Raw genomic sequence first — 22,780 nt, forward strand, 5'->3', positions numbered from 1 at the left:
CCTGGTGTTGGAAGAATTATCCTTCTGGGTCCTGTTCCAAGTGGGGGAAAAGAGACTGGAAACATGGAGGCTGTTTGGAAAGATGGTTTAAGGGTGGACAGCAGGACCCCGTGCCTGGGAGGAAGGAAGAACGATGATCACTGGCTTCCAGGTGAAAAGAGAAAAAGCCCCCCCACCTGCCCCCAGATGCTGGGAGACCCTTATATACAACCTCTGTTGGGCCCCACCTTAGTGTTTCCTGTTCCTGTGCCAGAAATGTATCCCATTGGCTGCCAGACTCCCAGGAGGCGGGGTCTTAGCTAACCTTGTAGGCTTTACCTGAACCCCATGGCTTCACCTGAGTTCCAGCCTTGGTTGAGCCTTGCTGGATGATGATGATGTCATGAAAGGACTTTAGGCAATTCCTATAGCTCTACCTGGGGATCTTTGTTATGTAAAATATTCTGGCCCAGGCCTTAATGGCCCACCTATGAACAAAGGTGTTGGGGGTGTTGAGCTTCTGCTTCTGAGTTTCTACTCTTTTTAGGGGAAATATTCTGCCTTTTAAATATTTTTAAGAAGAAGAAGAACTTTATTGTCATTGTACCATGAAACTAGGGAGGCACCCCAGTGACTGTTCACAATACAATAAAACCAGAGCACTTAAAAATGAAGATAGAAAAATAAAGTGCCCACGTTTCCTAAGATATTTCATTTTCTTTGGAGAGTGGGGGGGTTCTCACTTCCTACAATGGGGCCGCTCTCGTTCCTCCAGCCAGCAGATCCCAAGTTAGAACATTCTTGCTAATGTCCGGCCTAAACCGCCTGCTGTCGGTTCATCTCCCCCACCCCCAGTCCTCCCCCCCCACCCCAGGTTCTGCTCCCACCTTCTGGGCCCACCTTCGATCCAATAGCAGCTATTCTATCTCCCTTGTTGGGGGCCCAGGAAGTATCTCATAACAAAATAGACCCGGAAAATCAGATTTCAAGGCATTCTCCTTAAAGAGAACGCGGCCTTTTGGCTTGGACGCTATATAGTTTGGGACTGTGGTTGGTTCGTTCATTCCTTCCTTCGTTCATTGTCCCAAAGGTGTTTTGTTTTTTTGTTCCCCCCGCCCCCCAGGAGGCAAATGGATTTTCTACTTTTTCTTTGAAGACATTTCACTTCTCCCAGAAGCTTCTTCAGCTCGGACTGGATGGTGGAGAAGGGAAGGGTTTATCCTCTGGGCAGGCAGCTGGTCATTGGCATCCTTTTTTAGAGGCCACCTGGAGGTTTCAGTTGTGTCCTAAGAGCCACCTGAGAGGTGCAAATGGGTGTGGGGCCTTCTTGGAATTGCTGGAACTTACTGTCAAAAGATCCAAGGAGGCTCCAATTGCAACCCTATTTTTTTTCCCCTGTTTTAGGGATGTTATCATCGTAAAAGTTATCTAATCCAGGGGTCTCCCACCTTGGCACCTTTAAGCAAAGCTGAGGAACTCTGGGAGTTGAAGTCCACAAGTCTTAAAGGTGCCAAGGTGGGAGACCCCAGCTCTAATCAATCCATAAATTTTCCTGCATTCCAGTCCGATGGCTTTATAGAACCTTGCCACCATTTTCCGAGAGAGAAAAGTGGGTCAAATCAAAGTACAAAGTCAAAATTCAACAGAACTGTTAGGAATAACAAGGTTACCTAACATAGTTTGGGTAAAATAAAACTATGATAGTAAGTTTAAGTGTGTGTCATTTTAAACTGCAAAGCATGTAATTTTGGGTGCAGTGTTGAACCGCCATAAGAGGGAGCAAGAGAACCTACTGGATTGCTGACGATTGCTGGTTTGATGGATTGATGGTTTGCTAACTGCATGTTCCCTACTGCTGAGTTGCTGAACGTTGAAGGAAGAAAGGAAGTTTGACTTCTTCATATCTCTACTGCGAGGAGATATATTACTGGACTGATATTTGTAAGTTTACTGACCTCTTTTTCGACACTGGAATTTGCAACTGAATAATCCCTGGACGGACTGAACTAGTGAATGATATATGGACTGTTTGACTATGCTATAACTCCTACTGGAATAAACTATTTAACTAGTACGGTGTATCTGTTTCACTGAGTGTAAGCTACAAAAACGTTTTATCTCACATATTTTGCCTGCCTGCCTGACTGCCGTGCAGATTCTGCTAGGGTGTATCCCTAACAAGAACTCAGCTTGTGAACGAATGACCAAAGCCCATGCCTTGTCTCTCACCAGCTATGCCATCTTGGCAGAAGAGGTGATCTGTCCGGCCCGGAGAAAGAAAACCCAGAGACAAAAACTGTGATGGTATCTCTACGGTTTATTAGTTACAAGGCTACTGGTATGTTGAGGGGGGGCACACGCGCCCCCTCCCCTCCCACTGGCCAGGCTGCTGCGGGGAAGGGGCACAACGGCTGCACCACAAAGCCACAATTCACAGTGCACAGCCAAACAGGTTATTGGTCCTCAAAGAAATGAAAGGCAGATGGGCAGAGGGGTAGAGATGACCACACAGCAATGACCCCCCCAAATCTCCTGGCCCCCGCCTTCCCTCTGCGGAGGAGACCCCTGCAACGGATTCACCCCCATTGTGTCTTCCTGGGTGCTGACCCAAAACCTTTCCAGGGATCTCAACCTGGCAATCTTTCAAGACTCGTGGACTTCAACTCCCAGAATTCCCCAGAAGTCCACAAGTCTTAATGGAACATTATGGAATTCTGGGAGTTGGGAGTCCACAAACCTTCGACTGTGGAATTCTGGGAGTTGGAGTCCCCAAAGTCTTAAACCGGCCAAATTTCTAATTCTAGAGGCCTTGTTCAGCTTTGGATCCTGGCTGGGGCTTTTGTGCACACAACAGCCCTGTGAGGGAGGCCTGGGCTCTCCTCCCCTCCTCTCCACTTGCAGGACTCGATTCCCCTGTCGTTCCCCCCCCCCCCCAAAAAATTGGACACTCATCTGCCTAATTTGCTGCCTGTCGCGGCTACTCTAGGAAAAGCTTGGAGTGACGGGTGGGGCGGGATGGAAAGCAGCGGAGGAGCCAGGGGCCCGGTCCTCAGGGCCCGAGACCTTCACCCGGGGGCTAGTAGGCATGGTTGGCTACGTAGAGAGACTGTCCGGCCGCCCCTGAGCCGTTGCCGCTGGCTTCGTAGTGGCCGAGAGCTGCTTGACCGTTGACCTGCAAAGACACAGAGGGATGCTGGCGGCCACATCTTCCCTTTGGGGCCCACCCCAGAAGAGAGAGAGAGGGACCCCGATTAGGAGGGGCTCCCCTTCCTGGGCAGTGGGGTGCGCCCCCTCCATCCCCCTCCCAGGCCACCCACCTGGGCTCGCTTGAGGAACTCCTCGGTGGCCAGCTCCTCGTTCTCCCGCTGGCCCCGCCAGGTGTTGAGGGCCGAGGCCTGCAGGGCCCGGCCGTAGGAGAAGGTCAGGGCCCACGGCCGGGGCAGCGGGCAGTTGTTGATGGCATTGAGGTTGAGGGAGGCCTCCTCCTCGCTCTGGCCGCCGGACAGGAAGGTGATTCCTGCAGGGGCAGAAGGGAAGAGCTGCAGCCCCAGAGCCCTGCATGGGACGCCAACCTGGGCCCCTGGAAGGCTTGGGGACTTCAACTCCCAGAATTCCCCAGCCAGCTATGCTTGACCCCTTCCTCTCTCTGGGGCAGCCCCTCCCTCAAATATTGGAAGATGCTCTCCTGTCTCCCCTGGTCCTTCTCTTCCCTAGACTGGCCAGGCCCAGTTCCTGCAACCGTCCGTCGTATGTTTGAGCCTCCAGTCTCCTCATCATCCTGGTTGCTCTTCTCTGCACTTTTTCCAGAGTCTCAACTTCTTTTTTATAACATGGTGACCAAAACTGGATGCAGGACTCTAGGTGTGGCCTTACTAAGGCTTTATAGAGTGGGATTAGTACCTCCCTTGACCTCGATTGTATCCCTTTGTTAATGCAATTTAGGATTGCATTGGCTTTTTTGGCTGCTGCTGCTGCACCTGACTGGCTCTTATATAGCTAAGACTCCAAGATCCCTCTACCAGTCACTGCTATATGCAACAAGACAAATTCCTGGTGTGTCCAATCATATTTGGCCAAGAAAGAATTCAATTCAATTCAATTGTTTTATTCCTATTCTATTCCATTCTATTATTGCTTTATAATTATTCTATTCTATTTCCATTCCATTCCATTCCTTATTCTATTCTATTTATTCCATTCCATTCCTTATTGTATTCCATGTTCTAGTCTATTATACTCCTATTTTCTATTCTTATTCCATTCTATTCTATTCTATTCTGAATTCTATTCCATTCCATTCCTTATCCTATTCTATTTATTCCATTCCATTCCTTCCTTATTGTATTCTATATTCTAGTCTATTATACTCCTATTTTCTATTCTTATTCCATTCTATTCTATTCTATTCTGAATTCTATTCTATTCTGAATTCTATTCCATTCTATTCCATTCCATTCCATTCCATTCCTTATTGTATTCCACGTTCTAGTCTATTATATTCTTATTCTATTCTGAATTCTATTCCATTCCATTCCTTATTGTATTCTATATTCTAGTCTATTATACTCCTATTTTCTATTCTTATTCCATTCTATTCTATTCTGAATTCTATTCTATTCTATTCTGAATTCTATTCCATTCTATTCCATTCTATTCCATTCCATTCCTTATTGTATTCCACGTTCTAGTCTATTATATTCTTATTCTATTCTGAATTCTATTCCATTCCATTCCTTATTGTATTCTATATTCTAGTCTATTATACTCCTATTTTCTATTCTTATTCCATTCTATTCTATTCTATTCTGAATTCTATTCTATTCTACTCTGAATTCTATTCCATTCCATTCCATTCCTTATTGTATTCCACGTTCTAGTCTATTATATTCTTATTCTATTCTATTCTGAATTCTATTCCATTCCATTCCACTGAGCCCGGTTTCACCCAGTCCACCTATGTGTGTCCTTTGGGTTTTCCTTGCCTAAGGGTGTGAGCTTCGCTGGAGGTGACCTTACCTGGCACGGCAGGGGGCACAGTCCGGCGCAGGGCAGTGACGGTGGCCATGGCGATCTCTTCCGGGCTGTACTTGGTTGGGCAGGCGTGGCCGGGGGTCACCATGTTGGGTTTCAGCAGGGTCCCTTCAAGGTAGATGTGGTGGTCGCTCAGGGCCTTGTAGACGGCAGCCAGGACCTGGGAGGGGGGTCGGAGCCAGGCCGATCAGGGTCCACGGACAACCGCCAGGGAAGCAAAGGGAATCGCGGAAAGGGAACACACACACACAGACACAATTTCCACTTAAGCATATCTTTTGCTCCAGCGTTTGTGCAATAAATGACTGAGGGGTTCAGCCTTGTTGGCATTTTACTCTCTGGCTTTAGAGCAGGGGTCCCCCACCGTGGCCATTTTAAGACTTGTGGACTTCAATTCCCCGGACTTAAAGTTGCCCAATTTGGAGACTCCCATTCTAGAGCGGGGGTCTCCAACCTTAGTAACGTTAAGACTTGTGGACTTCAACTCCCAGAATTTCAGGAATTCTGGGAGTCGAAGCCCCCGAGTCTTAATGTGGCCAAGATGAGAGACACCCCGGTCTGCTGCCTGAGGAATTCTGGGAGTTGAAGTCCACCAGTCTTAAAGGGGCCAAGGTGGGAGACCCCTGGTCTTCTGCCTGAGGAATTCTGGGAGTTGAAGTCCACCAGTCTTAAAGGGGCCAAGATGGGAGACCCCTGGTCTGCTGCCTGAGGAATTCTGGGAGTTGAAGTCCACCAGTCTTAAAGGGGCCAAGATGGGAGACCCCTGGTCTGCTGCCTGAGGAATTCTGGGAGTTGAAGTCCACCAGTCTTAAAGAGGCCAAGGTGGGAGACCCCCGGTCTGCTGCCTGAGGAATTCTGGGAGTTGAAGTCCACCAGTCTTAAAGGGGCCAAGATGGGAGACCCCTGCTTTAGAGTACTGCATTCTGGGTAACTGCACCTTCTAAGATCCCCCAGCGGCATCCTAGAGGGTGTCTCCCTTCCGTGTATCCCCCCCACCAACCCCTCCGCTGCCAATGGTTGGGCCAGAGAGCAACTGGCTCCGCGTCGTCTCTTGAGGTGCCGTGGATTGGGCCCCGATCACCGTGCGCTGCAAGAGGAACTCCAGCCTGGCTCTGACTGGAGAGAGCCCCGGGGTCCCCTGCTCACCTTCGTGCCCTCGTCCTGCCGGTTCGACCCCCCTAATCCACCAGCCGAGGCAGCCCTACCTTCTCAGTCACATACTGGCAGCGTTTCAGGTCGTGTTCTCCGTCCGGCAGGATCTCCGGCTCCACGATGGGCACGATGCCGTTCTGCAGGGAGGGAAAGTCGAGCCCTGAGACCCCCGTGGAGGCCAGAGCAGCCCAGAAACCCAGCGCGAAGGGAGGGGGGCAGCGGCCTCACCTGCTGGCAGATGCTGGCATAGCGGGCAAGCACATTGGCGTTCTCCAGGATAGCCAGGGCCGAGGGGGTGTTCTCGCTGATCTTCAGCACGCAGCGCCACTTGGCAAAGTCTGCGCCGTCCCTCTTGTACTGGGCACAGCGCTCTGCCAGCCCATCCAGCCCTGGTGGGAGGAAGGAAGGAAATGAAGGGAGGAAGAGGAAGAGAAAGAGATAAATGAGAAGGATAGAAGGGAAAAGGGAGGGAAGAGCGTGGGGGCGGGGGAAGAAGGAAGGGAGAAATGGAAAGGAAGAAAAGATGGAGGAAGAAGGGAGGGAGGAAAGGAGGAAAGAAGAAAAGGGGGAAGGGAGGAAAGGGGGAAGGAAGAGAGGAAAGAAAGGAAGAAGGGGGCAGGAAGGAAAGAAGCAAGGGAAGAGGGAGGGAGGAAAGGAGGGAGGGGGAGAGAGGGAGGAAAGAAAAAGGAGGGAGAAAAGGAAGGAAAGAAGGAGGGAGGGAGGTGGGGAGGGAAGAAAGAAGAAAGGAGGGAGAGAGGGTTGGAGGAAGAAGGGAAAAGGAAGAAGGGATGGAAGGAGGAAGGAAAGAATGAAAGAAAGGAGAGTGTGAGGGAGGGAGGAAAGAAGAAAGGGAGAAGGGAAGAGGAGAAGGAGGAAAAGGAGGGAAGGGAAGAGAGGGACGAAAGAAGAAAGGAGAGATGGAAAAAGGGAGGGAGGAAAGGAGGAAGGAAGGGAAAAGAAGAGAGTGGAGGGAGGGAAAAAGGAGGGACAGAAAGAAAAAAGGAAGGAGGGAGGGAAGAAGAAGAGGAGGGGGAGGGTGGAAGAAGGAAGGCAGGAAAGAAGAAAGGAGGGAGGGAAAGAAGAGGGCAGAAAGAGGGAGGGAGGGAGGAAAGTAGGAAGGGAGGAGAGAAAGAAGCGAGGGGAAAAGGAGGAAGGGAAGGAGGGAGGGAGGAAGAGGTCAAAAGGCGATGGCCACCTTGCGGCCTGCCCTGGACCTTTTGCCCCACCAAGGCCTGATTGGACCACAGAGCGAATCCAAGCGAGGGGCTCAGGCTCACCCCCAGCCCCAAGTGACCCCCCCCGCCTCTGCCCCTCCCTACCTTGGGTGGTGGTCTCTCCATCCGTGCCAGCCAGGGGCACCACCCCTTTATCCACCTGGGAAGGAAGCAGAGAGCTGGTTAGGGCTGCAGCCTCCCCAGGACCCCCTACCCCCACCCCCCAAAACAAATTCCCAGATCCCAGGATCATTCAGGAAAGCAGGAGGGAGGGGGCTTCTTTCTCGGTTCCCCCATCCCACCCCAGACAGTTCCCCCTAAACGAGAGCCAGCTCTTCTCTAATGGAGGAGACTCTTTGGGGCTCAGGCGTGAGAGGAGGGGTCCCTGGTGCTCTCTGAGCTGGGGGGCTTCCTTGCAGACGTTTCCTGACCCAACTAGGGAACTGCTTCAGTGCCGGGTGGGGTGAGCTTCGCTCCCCGTTTATGCAGGGCAAACGGCTAGTATATATAAACGAGGGAGCAAACCCCCCACTCCATTCCAGCACTGATGAGGTTCCCTAGTTGGGTCAGGAAACGTCTGCAAGGAAGCCCCTCCCCCCCCAGCTCAGAGGGCACCCATTGTTCTCCTCCTCCTCTCTGCACACCCCACTCCCCTTCTAGCACTGATGATGTTCCCTAGTTGGATCAGGAAATGTCTGCAAGGAAAAGCCAAGCTCAGAGAGCACCAAGAACCCCAAAGTCCTCCTCCTCCTCCTCCTCCTGCCCTGATGAGGTTCCCTAGTTGGGTCAGGAAATGTCTGCAAGGAAGCCCCCAGGACCCTTCAGCTCTTCTGGACCAGTGGGCTTTCTGTCCGATTGGTCCAGCCGGGTGGGCTTCACCCCCGCCCCTCCTGGGCCGCAGAGCAGCTGCTGGACCCCAAAGAGCTCAGGCAGGCGGCTGATTCCCTGTAGGAATCAGATGGACTAGAAGACCTCCAGGGTCCCCCTCCAACTCTGTTCTTCTACTCTTCCTTCAACCGCTAGTGGGACAACCCCTCCCCCCCCGGTCTTTTCAGGAGCTGGGAGGGGAGGGGGGCGCAAAGATGGCAGGGGGGAGGTCCCGACCGGCACCTTAATGCCGACCACGATGCCCTTGTCCTTGATCAGGTCCACGAAGGGCGTGCCGTCGTCCGCCTTTTGGTACAAGGTCTCGTGGAAGAAGATGACCCCTCCAATGCATTTCTTGACCCGGCTGTCGGCGCTGAAGAGGATCTGGCGGTAGAGACGCCGGTTCTCCTCGGTGTTCTCCACCCCGATCTGGTTCAGCCGCTTGGCCATGCTGCCTGCACGAGACGGGAAGAAGCCGACGGGAGTTTGTCCCGCCTCCACGCTGTCCCTCCCTCCAGCCTTGGCTCGTCCCAACCACAGGCAGGCCTGACGTAGAAAGTCCCCCCACCAACCTCGTAGAGAGTGAAATAATTGGGGGGGGGGGATATTAAAAAAAGGGAGGTAGAAACCAGCCCCGTTTCCATGCCCCAAGCAGAGACTGAGAAGGCCAGCTTTCGGAAAGGCAGATTTGGGGATCCTTTCAGAAAGGCTGGGTCAGACAGAAACTCCACAGATAAGCCACAAACCAAAGAGGGACAAGATTAGCCCAGACAAACCCCTAGGATTTGCATTTCCCATTGCCTATAGAGCCAACCGTGACCTCTACATGACCCCATAGGAATCCCGAAGGCATCAAACCCACCCGCTCTGGAGCCCATTGTGTCAGCTGCCCCAGAACTGCACGTCAATAAACAAGAAACTTTCTTTCCAATCCGCCTCTAGAGGTTTTTTTCCGGCATTTCCTCCCCAGCTTGGAACTGAACCAGATGGATTTTTCCTTCCAACCCTGACCACGATTTCTGATGCTAAGTGAAACATTTCTGAAGTGAATCTTGCACCATTTCACGACCTGTCTTGTCACCGCTGCTAAGCGAAACACTGCGGTGGTTAACTGAGTAACCCGGCCGTTAAGCGAATCTGCCTTCCTCCTATTGACTTTGCTTGTCAGAGGGTCGCAGAAGTGGGATTATGTGACGGGTGTCCTAAGTGTTACTCTCAGCCACTGAAGGCTTAATCCTTCCCCACCATCCAGTTCAGAGTGGAAGAAGCTTCTTGGAGGAGAAGCGAAACGTCTTCAAAGAAAAAAACCCAGAAAGTCCAGTGGACTCTTGAAAAATAAAATAAAGCACCTTTGGGACAAAATCTCCATAGAGGAAGTCTTAATTCCTTTGTTCAGTGCAGTTGTACATTAAATGGTCACTAAGTGAACTGCTGTAAGTCGAGGGCGGCCTGTATCCCAGGGGCATCTCAGGGCCAGGGCTCCGGTAATTCCGCCCCATTTAAATCAGGGATCTCTAGCCGGATTTTCAAAGCTTAAAGATGATTTATTGGGAGTTCACATGTCGGCACAGTTTGAGTGCAGTCGACTCTGAGACACATCATTCACTGTCACCCTTGACCCTGGTTTCGCCCCCCCACCCCCACCCCTGGGTGTATCGTCATTCATATCCTCCAATGGGACACGTCCATAGCCCAGAGCCATCAATCAGGATCTCCAGTAAGAATTTTGCAGGGCAGAAACTTCAAATCACCTAGTTACTATCTCTGAAAAAACATTGATGGAATGCGCTTTTGGTTTGCAAGCAGCCATACTGCTCCCGCCTCCCTTTCTGTTGTCCAGGGAAATATTTGACGAGATGACACGGAGATTTCGAAGACGCAGATTGCCAGCCATGAAGACTGAAAATGGGGCCCTGGTGAGAAATCGTGGTTACAGGGGGCTTCTTCTGCCCCGGGGTCCACCCAGCAGCCCCTCACCCTTCCATTAAGAGTCAGGGGTCCTTCATGTCCCTCGGGAGGGAATCCAAAGGGTCCTGCCCTCTTGGAAAACTGGGGGGTATCTGGAGACTGCAGGAGAAAAGTGGGTTCAACTAGGACGCCCCCTTCCTTTCCCCACTGGGGAGGCCATCCCACCTGGAGGAGGGGCCTCCAGACCCACCCACCCCAAATGTTGGTCTGCTCAGCCCCTCCCCCCGCAACATACACTGCCTGCAATCCAGACCCACCTACGGATTCATCCGCCGCCAGGATGCCCTTGCCCGGGGCCACGATCCGCTGGGCGATGTCCGAGAGCGCCTTCTTCTGCTCGGCAGTGAGCGCGGGGTATTGGTGGGTCATCTTGGTGGGCGTTCCCTGCAAGGGCATCCAAACGTGTCACTCAACAAGGGCTATCGTGTCGTTTATCGTCTAAGATCAGGGGTGGCCCCTTTACGGCCGCTGGACTTCAACTCCCAGAATTCCTGAGCCAGCCATACACGGGAACGGCTTGTATATGGTATTACGTAAAAGCAAAACATTGAAGTTATATGTCAGGGGTCTCCTTTAAGAGTGGTGGACTTCAACTCCCAGAATTCTCCAGTCAGCTTCCGGGAGTTGAAGTCCGCCAGTCTTAAAGGGGCCGAGTTTGGAGACCTCTGTGGTATGTTAATGACCTTATTCTCTTGTGCCAAAAAGAGTTGGAAGCCAAGGCTTTTCTTTCTTTTTTCCCTTTTACCCAACACTTTTCCCTCTTCCCCTTCTCCTATCTCCCCATTATTCTCGTTCCTCTTCAAATTTCTGTATTTTTATATTTTGATAAACTAGAAGACATAACTCCAGATGTTTCCCCTTTCTCATGATTTGTGAGTGCAGGAAAAACCTTCTCTTCTCGAGGATAGAAAGACAGAATAACAGAATAACTCACTGGGAAGGGACCTGGAGGTCTTCTAGTCCAACCCCCTGCTCAAGATGGAGACCCTAGACTAATCCAGACAACCCAGTTCCAAGTGGCTTCCCTCCTCGGTTAGTTTCCATCCGTTGCTTCTTGTCCTGCCTTCAGGGCCTTTGGAAAATAAGTTGACCCCCTCCTTCTTTGTTGCGTGTTGTGCAATAAGGTCACACACTGCAATAAGATTGGGACCCGGTTAGGGGCGCCTGTCCTCACTGTGAGTTGTATTGGGGGGGGGTGTGTACGAAGGGAGGCTCAGCCAATCTCATTATATCCATGTTGTCCTCTGACAATAAAAGTAATAATAATAATAGTGGCAGCCCCTCAAATGTTATAATTCTGCTATCGTATCACCCCTAATTCTTCTTTTCTCTAGACTAGCCAAACCCAAATCCTCAAACTTTCATAGGTTTTAGTCTCCAGGCCTTCGATCCTCTTAGCTGCTCTTCTCTGCAATTTTTTTTTTTTCAAACTCTCAACATGTTTTTTTTGAATATCGTGGCAGCCCAAACTGACCGTAATACCCCGAGTATGGCCTCCCCGGAGCCTTATAAAGCAGCATTAACGCTTGGTGTGATCTCGATTCTCCACCCCTCCATTAATACAGAGGAAGGTCAAGTAAATAAACAGCGCTCTGCACGCGCTCAGAGTCAGCGTGTGCCTGCATTTCCCCCTCCCCCCGGCAGGCCATTGGAGAAAACCAAACCAAACCAAAACAAAATCCCCCTTCTGCCAGCATCCTTAGGAACGGTCCCCGTTGTCATGGCTACGGTCACCGGCCTCTTTGCCCTCCTGCCAACCCGGCCTTTCTGGAACATCCATTGCGTAAATGGAGCGGAGTGGCCTATTTCGGGCAGCCGGCATGCATGCGCCCGGCCTCGTGGCCCAGCCAGGCAGATGGGAGCCCTGCCGCTGACCCCCCCCCCCCCCCCCCCGCTTAAGGCCGGCTACTGTGAACTACCACGCAGCAGGATTATCCCCATCCCTCGCCTGCCCCAAGCGGCTTCCTGGGCGGGGTTGATTCGCTGCCCACCAAGGATGGGCGCACACAAAACGCCATCACAATGTTTACCAGGCTGCTGAGTCAGGCTTGCGGCCTTTGATGCTCGCTCGTCATTCTTCTCGGCTGCCGCGGCGGTTTTCTTTGGCCCTTTTTCAAACCCGCCAGGAGGCTTTGGAAAGGTTTCACACACACACACACACACACACACACACACACCTCAAATTCAGGGTTCTCCAGACTGGGAAACCTGAAGACGTGTGGACGTCGGCACCCAGATTCTGAGACCTGACACCCCCAAGTCTTCCAGTTGCCAAGACTGGAGACCTCTCCCCTAATAGAGGGGCTTTGAGGGGCTGCCCCAAAGGAGGAGGGGGGTCAACTTATTCTCCAAAGCCCCTGAAGGCAGGACAAGAAGCAACGGATGGAAACTAACCAAGGAGGGAAGCAACCTGGAACGAAGGAGAAACTTTCCAACAGAACAACAATTAACCAGTGGAACAGCCTGCCACTAGAAGTTGCGGGTGCTCCAACACTGGAGGTGTTTTAAGGAAAGACTGGACAGCCATTGGTCTGGGATGGTATATAGGCTATTCTGCTTGATTAGGGGGCTGGACTAGAAGACCTCCAAGGACCCTTCCAGCTCTGTTCCGATGGATCGGTTGATTCCTGCTTTCCTATCCTTGCATTTTGACAGGGAAAAGAGAGAGAGCAGCGTGACCTAGGAGAGGAAGAGGAGGGAAGACTAGGGCAAGCCATTCTCCAAATTGGTGGGACTGTCACTCGTGTGCCACAGCTGGGGGGTGGGGGGTCGAAGGGAGATGCATTCCAGCTCAGTCACCCTCTTTGAACATCTGGACACAGCCGGCGGGGCACGGAAATGTCCGCCTCACTTTGGAGAGATCGTGCCCAGGTGTTCTTAAGGCCAAGAGACCCTCCCTGCTTAGCCAAGGCGGCAGCCAAGAGACCCCCCCCCCCCTTTTGGCCAACAGAGCCAAAAGCCAGCAGGGACCCCAGGCAGCGGTTCGTTTTCTTGACTGCTTTGGCGCCTGTATGTCCCCCCCTTTCCACCCCCGAGCCAGACACCCCTTTTAGCAGCCAGGTACAGGTGTGTCCTTCTCCTCACCACTCACTCTAAAGCAGGGGTTTCCAACCTTGGCGCTTTAAGCCTGGAGGACTTCAACTCCCAGAATTCCCCAGCCAGCTTTGCTGGCTGGGGAATTCTGGGAGTTGAAGTCCTCAGGCTTAAAGCGCCAAGGTTGCAGACTCTAAAGGACGTTTGTGGCAGCTCTGCCTCCCCCGCTGCCAGTTTCAAACCAAATCACCAGACTCCAGATGGATGGAGACAGCCCCCCACCCCCATGCCATCAGAGGCCCCTGCAACCCACCCGGCCCCGGAGAGCCCTTAAGACCCCTTCATCTCCCAACAAAAAAGGAGAATCGGGGTTGAAAGGGGAGTGGGTTTTCTCCGTCTTGAGCTCCCCGGTTTTCTGGCAGGCGTTTCCGTTTCGTGACCCACCTTAGCTCTGATGATGTAGCCAGTTTTGGATCTTTGAAATCATCCGCAAAGAAACTACCCAACCCAACTCGGAGAGCACCATGGGCCACACAGTCCCCCAAACTTCCTCCCCTCTCTGCACCCCTCCCCTTCTACAGTCATGACTTCCCTAGTTGGGTCCTGAAAGGTCTGCCCCTCAAAACACCGCCACCCAGCTCAAGATAACAGATCACCAGAGTCGGAAGGGACCTTGTATGTAGGCCAGGGGTCTCCAACCTTGGCGACTTTAAGCCTGGAGGACTTCAACTCCCAGAATTCCCCAGCCAGCTTTGCTCTCATGCAGGGGTCTCCAACCTTTGCTGGCTGGGGAATTCTGGGAGTTGAAGTCCTCCAGGCTTAAAGTTGCCAAGGTTGGAGACCCCCCTTGTAGGCCATCTAGTCCAACCTCCCCGCCCAAGTGGGAGAACCTACACCATTTCTGACCAATGGGCAGTCCAGTCTCTTCTTGGAAGCCTCAATCAGGATTCAATCCTGGTTAATAATTCTGCCGTTAACACATGCTAAGCCATGTTCGGGTCTCCAATAAGAATTCTTAAAGAATAATAGCGAGGATGAAACTGTGATGTAATAATAATAGTGTCTATTAAAGAAAAATGTATAATAAAATCTTTCTTTTTTAAAAAAATAATAATAAAACTGCCCAGCTCAGAGGCCACCAATCAGGGAGCCCCCCCCCCCCACGCCTTAATTTCCCAAATTCAGCCCGGCCGGGTCTGCCTTCGCCCCGTCTGGGAGCTGCGATGCGCAGTTGCACCAGAGCCAGCCGGTTTCCGAGTCATACATTGGGGGGGCGGGCAGCAGGAGCGCCTTTAAGGATGCTTGACCCCCCCCCCGCACCCCCAGCCCACCGGCGGCAGGAGGAAGGGGCTTTCGGGGTTCTCAGAAGGGGGGGATTCCCGGGACCGGCGGGGCGGGCAGGAGCGAAGCCCCTGCGGGAAGGAGACCCTCCCCGCGCCCCTCCCTGCAAAGGGCCCGTTTTGGGGGCGGCGGGGGGGGGGGAGGGCAACGCAAAGCGCAGCAGCCGCGCCCGGTCCGCAGCTCCCGGGGACGCGACGGTGCCGGAGTCCGAGGGCAAGAGGGGCGGCGTGGGGGGGTCTCAGGGAAGACCCGGCGCTCGTGGGACCCCTCCAGCCCCTCCAGCGCTCCGGGGCGGGCTCGCCTACCGGGTCGCCTTCTTACCGGTCGAGGCTGCTTTCTGCGTCCGCCGTCGGGGCTGCCTCCGCGGCTTGTGCGGCGCCGGTTCTGGCGCGGGGCTGTAAAGGCGCTGCCGGTGCCGCAGGAGCTACGTGACGGGGGGGCGGAGGGAGGGGAGGGGCCAGACGGAGGCCAGACCTCCCCCCCTCTCCCTCCCCCGCTAGGAAGGCAGCGGCCGCTCCGGGGCTGGGAGCCTCCCCGAGGACCCCCTCCTCGCCTTTCCCGGCTCCCAGGCCCGTCCGACGCCGCAGGGGCGCAGCCACCCCGCACCCTCAAGAGCGCCCCTGGACGGGCTCCGAGGGGAGGGCGCCTCTGAGCGCGTGCAGAGGGCCTCCCCGCCCACGGGCTCGCCCCTTCCCCACTTGGGCTGAACGAGGCCGCCGCCCGCCCGGCGTCGAGCCCCCGCCACCCCTCTTCTGGGTAGAGGAGTCCCGGGGTCACCCCGAGACCTGCAGCCGGGGGGGGGCTGCCCTGGAGAGACGGGGCAGAGGGCCCGGGGCCGGCGATGGGGGCCGGATCCCCTGCACGGGGCGGGTGAAAAGGGGCTGGAACGGACGCCATCCGGTGGGGAAGCCGGGATGCATTCCTGCCCTGGGTAGGAGGGTGGGCTAGATTCTCTCTAAAGTCCCCTTCCTTCCGCCGGGCTCCTTTCCGCTGGACCCTCAAAGGACCCCAACCCGTGGTTGGCGGGAGGGGGGGTGGGGTGAGGCTCAGCGCCGAGGCTGGGGCTGCAAAGTCCGAAGCCCCCTTGCGCTCCCTCCTGGTCAGGCAGCCGAGGGAAGGGGCGGGGAGACGGCGGGGGGCGGCTTGTGCTAGGATGGAGCTGCGGCTCCCGGTCCAACTGGCGCCTTTGCAGCTTTGGTGTCTCTTTTGTGCTCTGCTGGTCATCAAAAGGCAGGAAGGGAACTTGCCCTGCGGCTGTGGCACCAGCGAGGCCATCAATGGGGGGAGTGGGGGCGCACGTCATGCCCATAAGCCCCCCCCCCCTCCATCGGAAGCGCCCAGACCAGAGGCTTTGCCCCGTGCACCATCTGCCACCCTTCCTGCAGAAGCTGCCCCTGGCCAGGGCGCCCCTTGCCCTTCTCAACACCTGCCCAGGTGAGCGGGCGCCCAGCACCAGCAGTTAGTGCCAAGCTGCAGTTGTGGCTGATGCCCAGGTCCCCCACCTCTGTGGCGGGCACTGCCCAGTTGCTCCTGGGCATAATCCAGACTGCTGGTGGGGGCACCTGTCTAACGCAGGACCACCTGTCTGAGAAGGGGGCCCATCAGGTGTGTTTGTCCGGTTGGGCCAAGCCTTAAACCTCCCTCCGAGAGATGGGGGGGGTGCTTTTCCCCCTACACCAAAGATGCCAATGTTAGGAATAACATAGGTTACCTAACGTAGCTTGGGTAAAATAATATATATATAAACTATGATAGTAAGTTTAAGTGTGTGTCACTTTAAACTGCAAAGCATGTAATTTTGGGTGCGGTTGTAAACCACCATAAGAGGGAGCAAGAGAACCTGCCTGATTGCTTGCTGACGATTGATGGTTTGATGGATTGATGGTTTGCTAACTGCGTGTTTATCCCTACCGCTGAGTTGCTGAACGCTGAAGGAAGAGAGGAGTTTTGACTTCTTCATATCTCTACTGCGAGGAGATATATTACTGGACTGATATTTGTAAGTTTACTGACCTCTTTTTCGACACTGGACTTTGCAACTGAATAATCCCCGGACGGACTGAATTAATGATAGATATATGGATTGTTTGACTATGCTATAACTCTTACTGAAATAAACTATTTAACTAGCATGGTGTATCTGTTTTACTGAGTGTAAGCTACAAAAACGTTTATCTCACATATTTTGCCTGCCTGCCTGCCGTGCAGATTCTGCTAGGGTGTATCCCTAACACTGGTTATGTGCCCAGCTGCACAGTCAGACTAACCAGGATATAACAGGCTTATATAAAGTGAGAGTTAGTGTAGTTACACAATACTGTAAACAGACAGCTGTTTTATTAATTATAGTTTAATATCCAGAGAAGCACCAGCATGGGTGCATATTCCTACACAACTGAGACATAAGGGGCAGCATAGGGCTAAAAGATTATTTTTTGTAGGTTACTAATCTAACCATAAATCTTACAGGTTCTGGGAAAAAGGTACATCTAGAGTTTACTGTAGTGCTAGTACACAATTCCTTGAACATGTAGGATGGGAAAAACTGGAGCAAGATTCAAATAAAGATGTAATCATAGAAACCTACAAAAGACCAAACCACCATATCAGTAATAAGAAAAGTCCAATTAAAGAGGAAGTACAAGAAGAGCAAATAGGACCAGAACAGGAAGAAATAAGTGAAAAGGAAGAAATAGATAACCAGGAACAGGTAATAGATGAAAGTCCACCTGTAAGCCCTGTAATACCTAGACGGTCAACACGTGAAACCAGACCACCTGATAGGTACCAAGCAAGTGTAGTTTGCCAAGTTAGTAAAGTTCCAACTACTGTGGAAGAACTTAGAATGTATCCTGCAAAGGATCGAGAGAATTGGCATAGAGCAATGGAAAAGGAACTGAATTCATTAAAACAGATGGGAGTCTATGAGAATGCTAAATTACCTCCAGGTGAAAAGTCCATTGGCTGCAAATGGATATTTAAATTAAAAACATGTAAAAATGGGACTGTTACCCATAAGGCTAGATTGGTAGCTCAAGGATTTAATCAAACTGCATGTGATTATGATGAAGTGTTTGCACCGAGTCTAAAAGCAACAACCTTGAGAGCAGCTTTAGTGTGGGCAGCTAAGAAAAACTATGTCATAAATCATTTAGATGTAGAAACTGCTTATCTGCATGCACCATTGCAGCACACTATATACCTAAAGAAACCTGTAGGGATTAAGGATAATAATGACTGTTGGAAGCTGAAAAAGAGTCCCTATGGATTAAAACAATCTGGTTATGAATGGAACCAATATATTGTTAAGGAGTTAAACAATATAGGGTTTAAAGCAAGTTTAGCTGATCCATGTTTATTTAAAAGAGAGACAAATGGTATAGTGTCATTATTATTGTTGTTTACAGATGATTGCTTTAATTACAAAAACTAATAATGAAGCTACTGAAATAATAATATTAGGTAAGAGGATAAAATTAAAGCAATTAGGAGAGATAAAACAGTATTTCGGATTGACAATAAATAAAACCAACGGTGGCTATAAGATATCTCAAGAGGATAAAATTTATCAATTACTAAAAACATATAATATGGAACTTTGTAAGCCAGCAAAAACTCCAATGAGTCAGGAATTTTGCCACACTGATGCTCAAAGTTCAAAATTCAATAAGACTATCAGTCATTAATTGGTAGTCTATCGTATATTAGTAATTGGTCAAGGCCAGATATTGCCTATAGCGTTAATCAGTTGGCTGATTCAACGCTGAACCCGCTGAACGACACTGGCAAGCGGCAAAATGTATCTTAAGATATCTTAAAAAGACAATGCACTATGCATTGTATTTGGAGCCAAAAGATTATTTGATTTTAAGTGCATATGCTGATGCGAGTTTTGCAACAGACATAAACACTAGGAAATCAACTTCAGGAATGGCTATACTGTTAGGAAAAGCATTGATTGGTTGGAGGTCAATTAGACAGCAACACATAAGTATGTCCACAATGGAAGCAGAATTTTCATGTCTATCTTTATTATGTACTGATTTAATTCTGTATAAACAGTTATTATTAGATATGGGATTAACTGTTAAAGATTGCATTGTAGTGTATGAGGACAATCAAGCAGTCATACGGTTGGCTACAAATATTGCTGTAAAAACGAGATCTAAGCATACAGATCTGAGATATCTGAATGTAAGGCAATCTGTAAAAAATGGTTTAATAAGATTGGAATATTGCATGACTGAGCAAAATATTGCTGATCAATTTACAAAGGCCCAAGGTGCAGTGAAACACAAAAAAAATTGTGATGACTATGGGTTGAGGTTGTAAATAGATATATATATTATTATATTACCCGTGTGGAAAGGGAACTTCATGAGGACAGTGGTGACACCCAAGCAGGAAAAGCCCAAAGGGAACATCAGGCCAGCCATAAAACAAACTTGCATAGGAAAAGAGATTTAATAAAAGGTATTGAAAGAAGCCCCCTAGACAAAAGCCAAGTAATTAAGAAAGCTAGGGAAACAAGAAAAAGAAATCCCTTACAAACAACAGGTCATGCCAAATCAGCAAAACAAATAGACAAAAGACACGAAATAAATTCCATAGCAGACAGGAGATTGCCACCAAACAAATATAAGAAAACATTAGAATGAAACTGATAATCCAATCAAACCACCCCGTGGAGTTTACCCTCCGGCGGAAATGAAGACAACCCCTGACAGGATTTAAAACATTAAGAAATACAAACACAAGCACACACACACAAAAGGAGAAAAAGGTATAAAAATCAGGGGTTTATTATACAAAGATGGCTAGCCCCAGGAACGCAGACTTCTTGCTATTTCTTGCCTTCCTGAAAAATAAAAGGAACCAGCTTCCAAGCAGTTGTCTCTGTCTTTAAACCGAAGTTCTCCCAGCAGGAAAATCGAGCTCTCAGAAGAAAGGCATTTTCCAGCCTTTCAACACCCAAAAGGGGAGAATGTTAGGAATAACATAGGTTACCTAACGTAGTTTGGGTAAAATAATATATATAAACTATGATTGTAAGTTTAAGTGTGTGTCACTTTAAACTGCAAAGCATGTAATTTTGGGTGCGGTGTTGAACCGCCATAAGAGGGAGCAAGAGAACCTACTGATTGCTGACGATTCCCTGACTATACTGGATTGATGGTTTGTTAACTGCATGTTTTCCCTACTGCTGAGTTGCTGAAGGAAGAGAGGAGTTTTGACTTCTTCATATCTCTACTGCGAGGAGATATATTCCTGGACTGATATTTGTAAGTTTACTGACCTCTTTTTCGACACTGGAATTTGCAACTGAATAATCCCTGGACGGACTGAACTAGTGAATGATATATGGACTGTTTGACTATGCTATAACTCTTACTGGAATAAACTATTTAACTAGCACGGTGTATCTGTTTTACTGAGTGTAAGCTACAAAAACGTTTATCTCACATATTTTGCCTGCCTGCCTGACTGCCGTGCAGATTCTGCTAGGGTGTATCCCTAACAGCCAGTCTAATTTGCTCCCAAGTTCCCCCGAAGGCCTTGAAAACAGAACTCTGCCCAAGGGGGGGTTGAGGGCTGGCCTCCCTCCCTGCAGAATTACGTCCCCTGGAGATTTTTATTGATAAAACTGTTGATTTAGTTTTATGGGTGAGTCTGACTGCAATGTGCCTCGACTGAAGGACGGGGTGTCCTCGACTTAACAACCTCAGTGGAGCCCAAAATGTCCCTTGCTTTGCAAGACAGTTAAGTAAGTTTTGCCCTATTTTACAACCTAAGGTCTACTTGTAAAATATTCCTACACTTGTTTCCAAGTTGGCATAAGAAAGAGGGGGAAGGACCGGAGAAGCATACGGCCAATTAATTCCAACTTTATCTTGAAAAAGACTGCAATGGAAGCTTTTGCCCCGAAAAACTTTTAATTGGAGAACGTGACAGATGACACCCAGCCCCTGTGTTTAATTGGAGAGGTTGATTTATGGCACACACCCAGGGGGGAGGGGGGGAAGCCAGGTCACAGGTGACTGTCATTACCTGTGCCAGAATCGGCTTCATGCAGATCAGGCCAGCGTGTTGCTCCTAATGAATCCTTTGAAGTTTTTTGAAGTTTGGCTCATGATTTAATTTAGGCAAACCCTGGAATCCTGCACTTGTCTTGCCACAGTCGTTAAGTGAATCATGCGGTTGTTCAGTGAACCTGGCTTCCCCATTGCCGGGCAGAGGGTCACAAAAGAGGATCACGTGACCTCAGGACACGGCAACCGTCACACGTGCACTCCAGGTGCTGAGGGGCCGAATTTTGATCACGTGTGTATGTGTTGCTGCAACAGTTGTATGAAAACCAGCCAAAAATCAGGGTTTTTTTTCAGTGCCGTTGTAACTTCCACTAAACAAATGTTTATAAGTTGAGGACTGCCTGTATAACCTGCCACAAGTCTTGGGAAATTCAGCAGACACAAGTAGTGTGGCAACTCATAAAATATTTCTCTGGTCTTTTTAGAGTGGCCGTAACAGGGGGAGCAGTGGGGCAGCTTGCAAACTGAAAGCGCATTCCATCAATGTTTTTTCAAAGATAGTAACTAGGCGACTGAACTTTCTGCTGTGCAAAATTCTAACTGGAGAGCCTGATGGAGGACTCTGGGCTATGGACGTGTCCCATTGGAGGATATGAATTATGACACACCTGGGGGGTGCAGGGGGGTGAACCAGGGTCAAGGGGGACAAGGAATGATGCGTCTCAGAATCGGCTGCACCCAGGCAGGGCCGGACAGTTTAACGCCCCATAAATCCTTTTGAAGTTTTGGAAGTTTGGCTCGAGACTCGTGATTTAAGTGGGGGTAGCTCCCTGGAGCCCAGACAGGTAGTCCTCGACTTCCAACTGTGATTCTGCCCCAAATTTATGCCGAGAACTTCGTTAAATGAGTTTTGACCCCTTTTACGATGTAACCTGCCAGTTGTTAAGCGAATCAGTGAACAAAGGTCAGTGGTTAAGTCAGGGAACACGGTTATTAAGCCGATCTGGTTTCCCCATTGACGCTGCAACCGTCATAAATGAGAGTCCGTGGTCAAGCACCTGAATATAAATCATGCGATGGTGGACGGATGCTGCAACGGTCATAAGGGCGATGAACGGTCACAAGTCATTTTTTTCAGGGCCGTTGTAACTTTGGTCACTAAGTTAACCCGCTTAAAGTCGAGGACCGCCTGCCTTTAGCTCCAAACTGCAGAAGCAGCCAACTAACCTCTCCGTGCGTTAAACCTGGGATCAAACTTTGCACTTGGATCGCAAGAAGCCTGATTGGACTCGGGGGGCAGGGGTCTCCCACCTTGGCCTCTTTAAGGCTTGGGGACTTCAACTCCCAGAATTCTCCAGCCAGCTTTGCTTAAAGGGGCCAAGGTTGGAGCTGGCTGGGGAATTCTGGGAGGGGAAGTCCACCAGTCAAAAAAAAGGCCCAGCGTTTGCCACCCGTTTTAGACAAACCCTGGGGCGCCTCTGCTTAGTGTTTACAAGCAGTTGTATGCCAACCCAGAGTAGGGAAACAGGCAATGCAGGGGAGGGGGCTGGAGGTGGCAGGAAAGGGGGCGTCTCCTCACATGGGCTTGAATGCGGCCTACCATTGGCCCAAATTGGTGGAGAGAGGAAGGAGGGGGCCGGAGGGGGGAAGGAGTGAGGAAATGGGAATAAATTTGATTTTCACTAAGGGCTCCCAGAGCTGCTTTGGGTGGGAAATAAAAGCTTCCTTCATTCCTGCCAGTGGCGAAGTCCGGCCCAGCCAAAGCAGCAGGGGGGCTGGCCTCGTGCCCAGGAGGAGAGGGGGGGGGGCTCCCTCTGGCCAGCAGACGCCCTCAAGGCAGCTGCCAAAGCCCCTGTGTCCCCCACCCTCTGGGGAGGGGTCCAGACCCCACCACTCAGGGGCAGAAAATGGCAGCCGGAATCTAGGCTGGGGGTAGTAGGGAGGGGTCCCAAGTAAAGCCAGGCCACTCGGCCTCCCACCCACCCAGTGAAGAAAAGGGGGGGGCATCAGAACATGCCAAGGGGGACGGGCAGCTGGGTTTGTAAACCCCCCCCCACTCCCCTTTGAAAGAAGGAAACCGGTCGATGCCCTAAGGGAGAGACCCCTCACCCACCCCACTTAAAGTGCCATCCTGGGGGGTGGGGGCTTCTTAGGCCGAGGACAGAA

At 50.9% G+C, this 22,780-nt stretch overlaps 1 protein-coding gene across 1 annotated transcript; it reads right to left on the reverse strand.

The window, feature by feature from the left end:
- Nucleotides 1–2,276: 2,276 nt before the first annotated feature.
- Nucleotides 2,277–15,135, reverse strand: ALDOC (aldolase, fructose-bisphosphate C). Its single transcript, XM_087924102.1, has 9 exons — nt 14,907–15,135; nt 10,469–10,595; nt 8,487–8,698; nt 7,482–7,536; nt 6,391–6,551; nt 6,216–6,299; nt 4,996–5,170; nt 3,297–3,496; nt 2,277–3,151 (listed from the first exon to the last, which is right to left on the reverse strand). Exons 2-9 carry the CDS (start codon nt 10,578–10,580, stop codon nt 3,056–3,058), a joined length of 1,095 nt encoding a protein of 364 aa, XP_087780228.1. The 5' UTR covers nt 10,581–10,595; nt 14,907–15,135; the 3' UTR covers nt 2,277–3,055.
- Between the last annotated feature and the right edge of the window lie 7,645 nt (nt 15,136–22,780).

Source organism: Pseudonaja textilis, chromosome 1, assembly GCF_049901715.1.
Source record: "Pseudonaja textilis isolate UNSWEBS1 chromosome 1, rPseTex1.2, whole genome shotgun sequence".
Taxonomy (NCBI): Eukaryota; Metazoa; Chordata; class Lepidosauria; order Squamata; family Elapidae; genus Pseudonaja; species Pseudonaja textilis.

Bases quoted from the DNA above. Each gene is read 5' to 3' on its own strand.
- ALDOC (XM_087924102.1), bottom strand. From the start codon at position 10,580: ATGACCCACCAATACCCCGCGCTCACTGCCGAGCAGAAGAAGGCGCTC. The intron at 8,699-10,468 runs GTGGGTCTGGAT...CGTCTCGTGCAG, and splicing joins GGCGGCGGATGAATCCGTAG to GCAGCATGGCCAAGCGGCTG. The intron at 6,552-7,481 runs GTAGGGAGGGGC...TCCTCCCACCAG, and splicing joins TGGAGAGACCACCACCCAAG to GGCTGGATGGGCTGGCAGAG.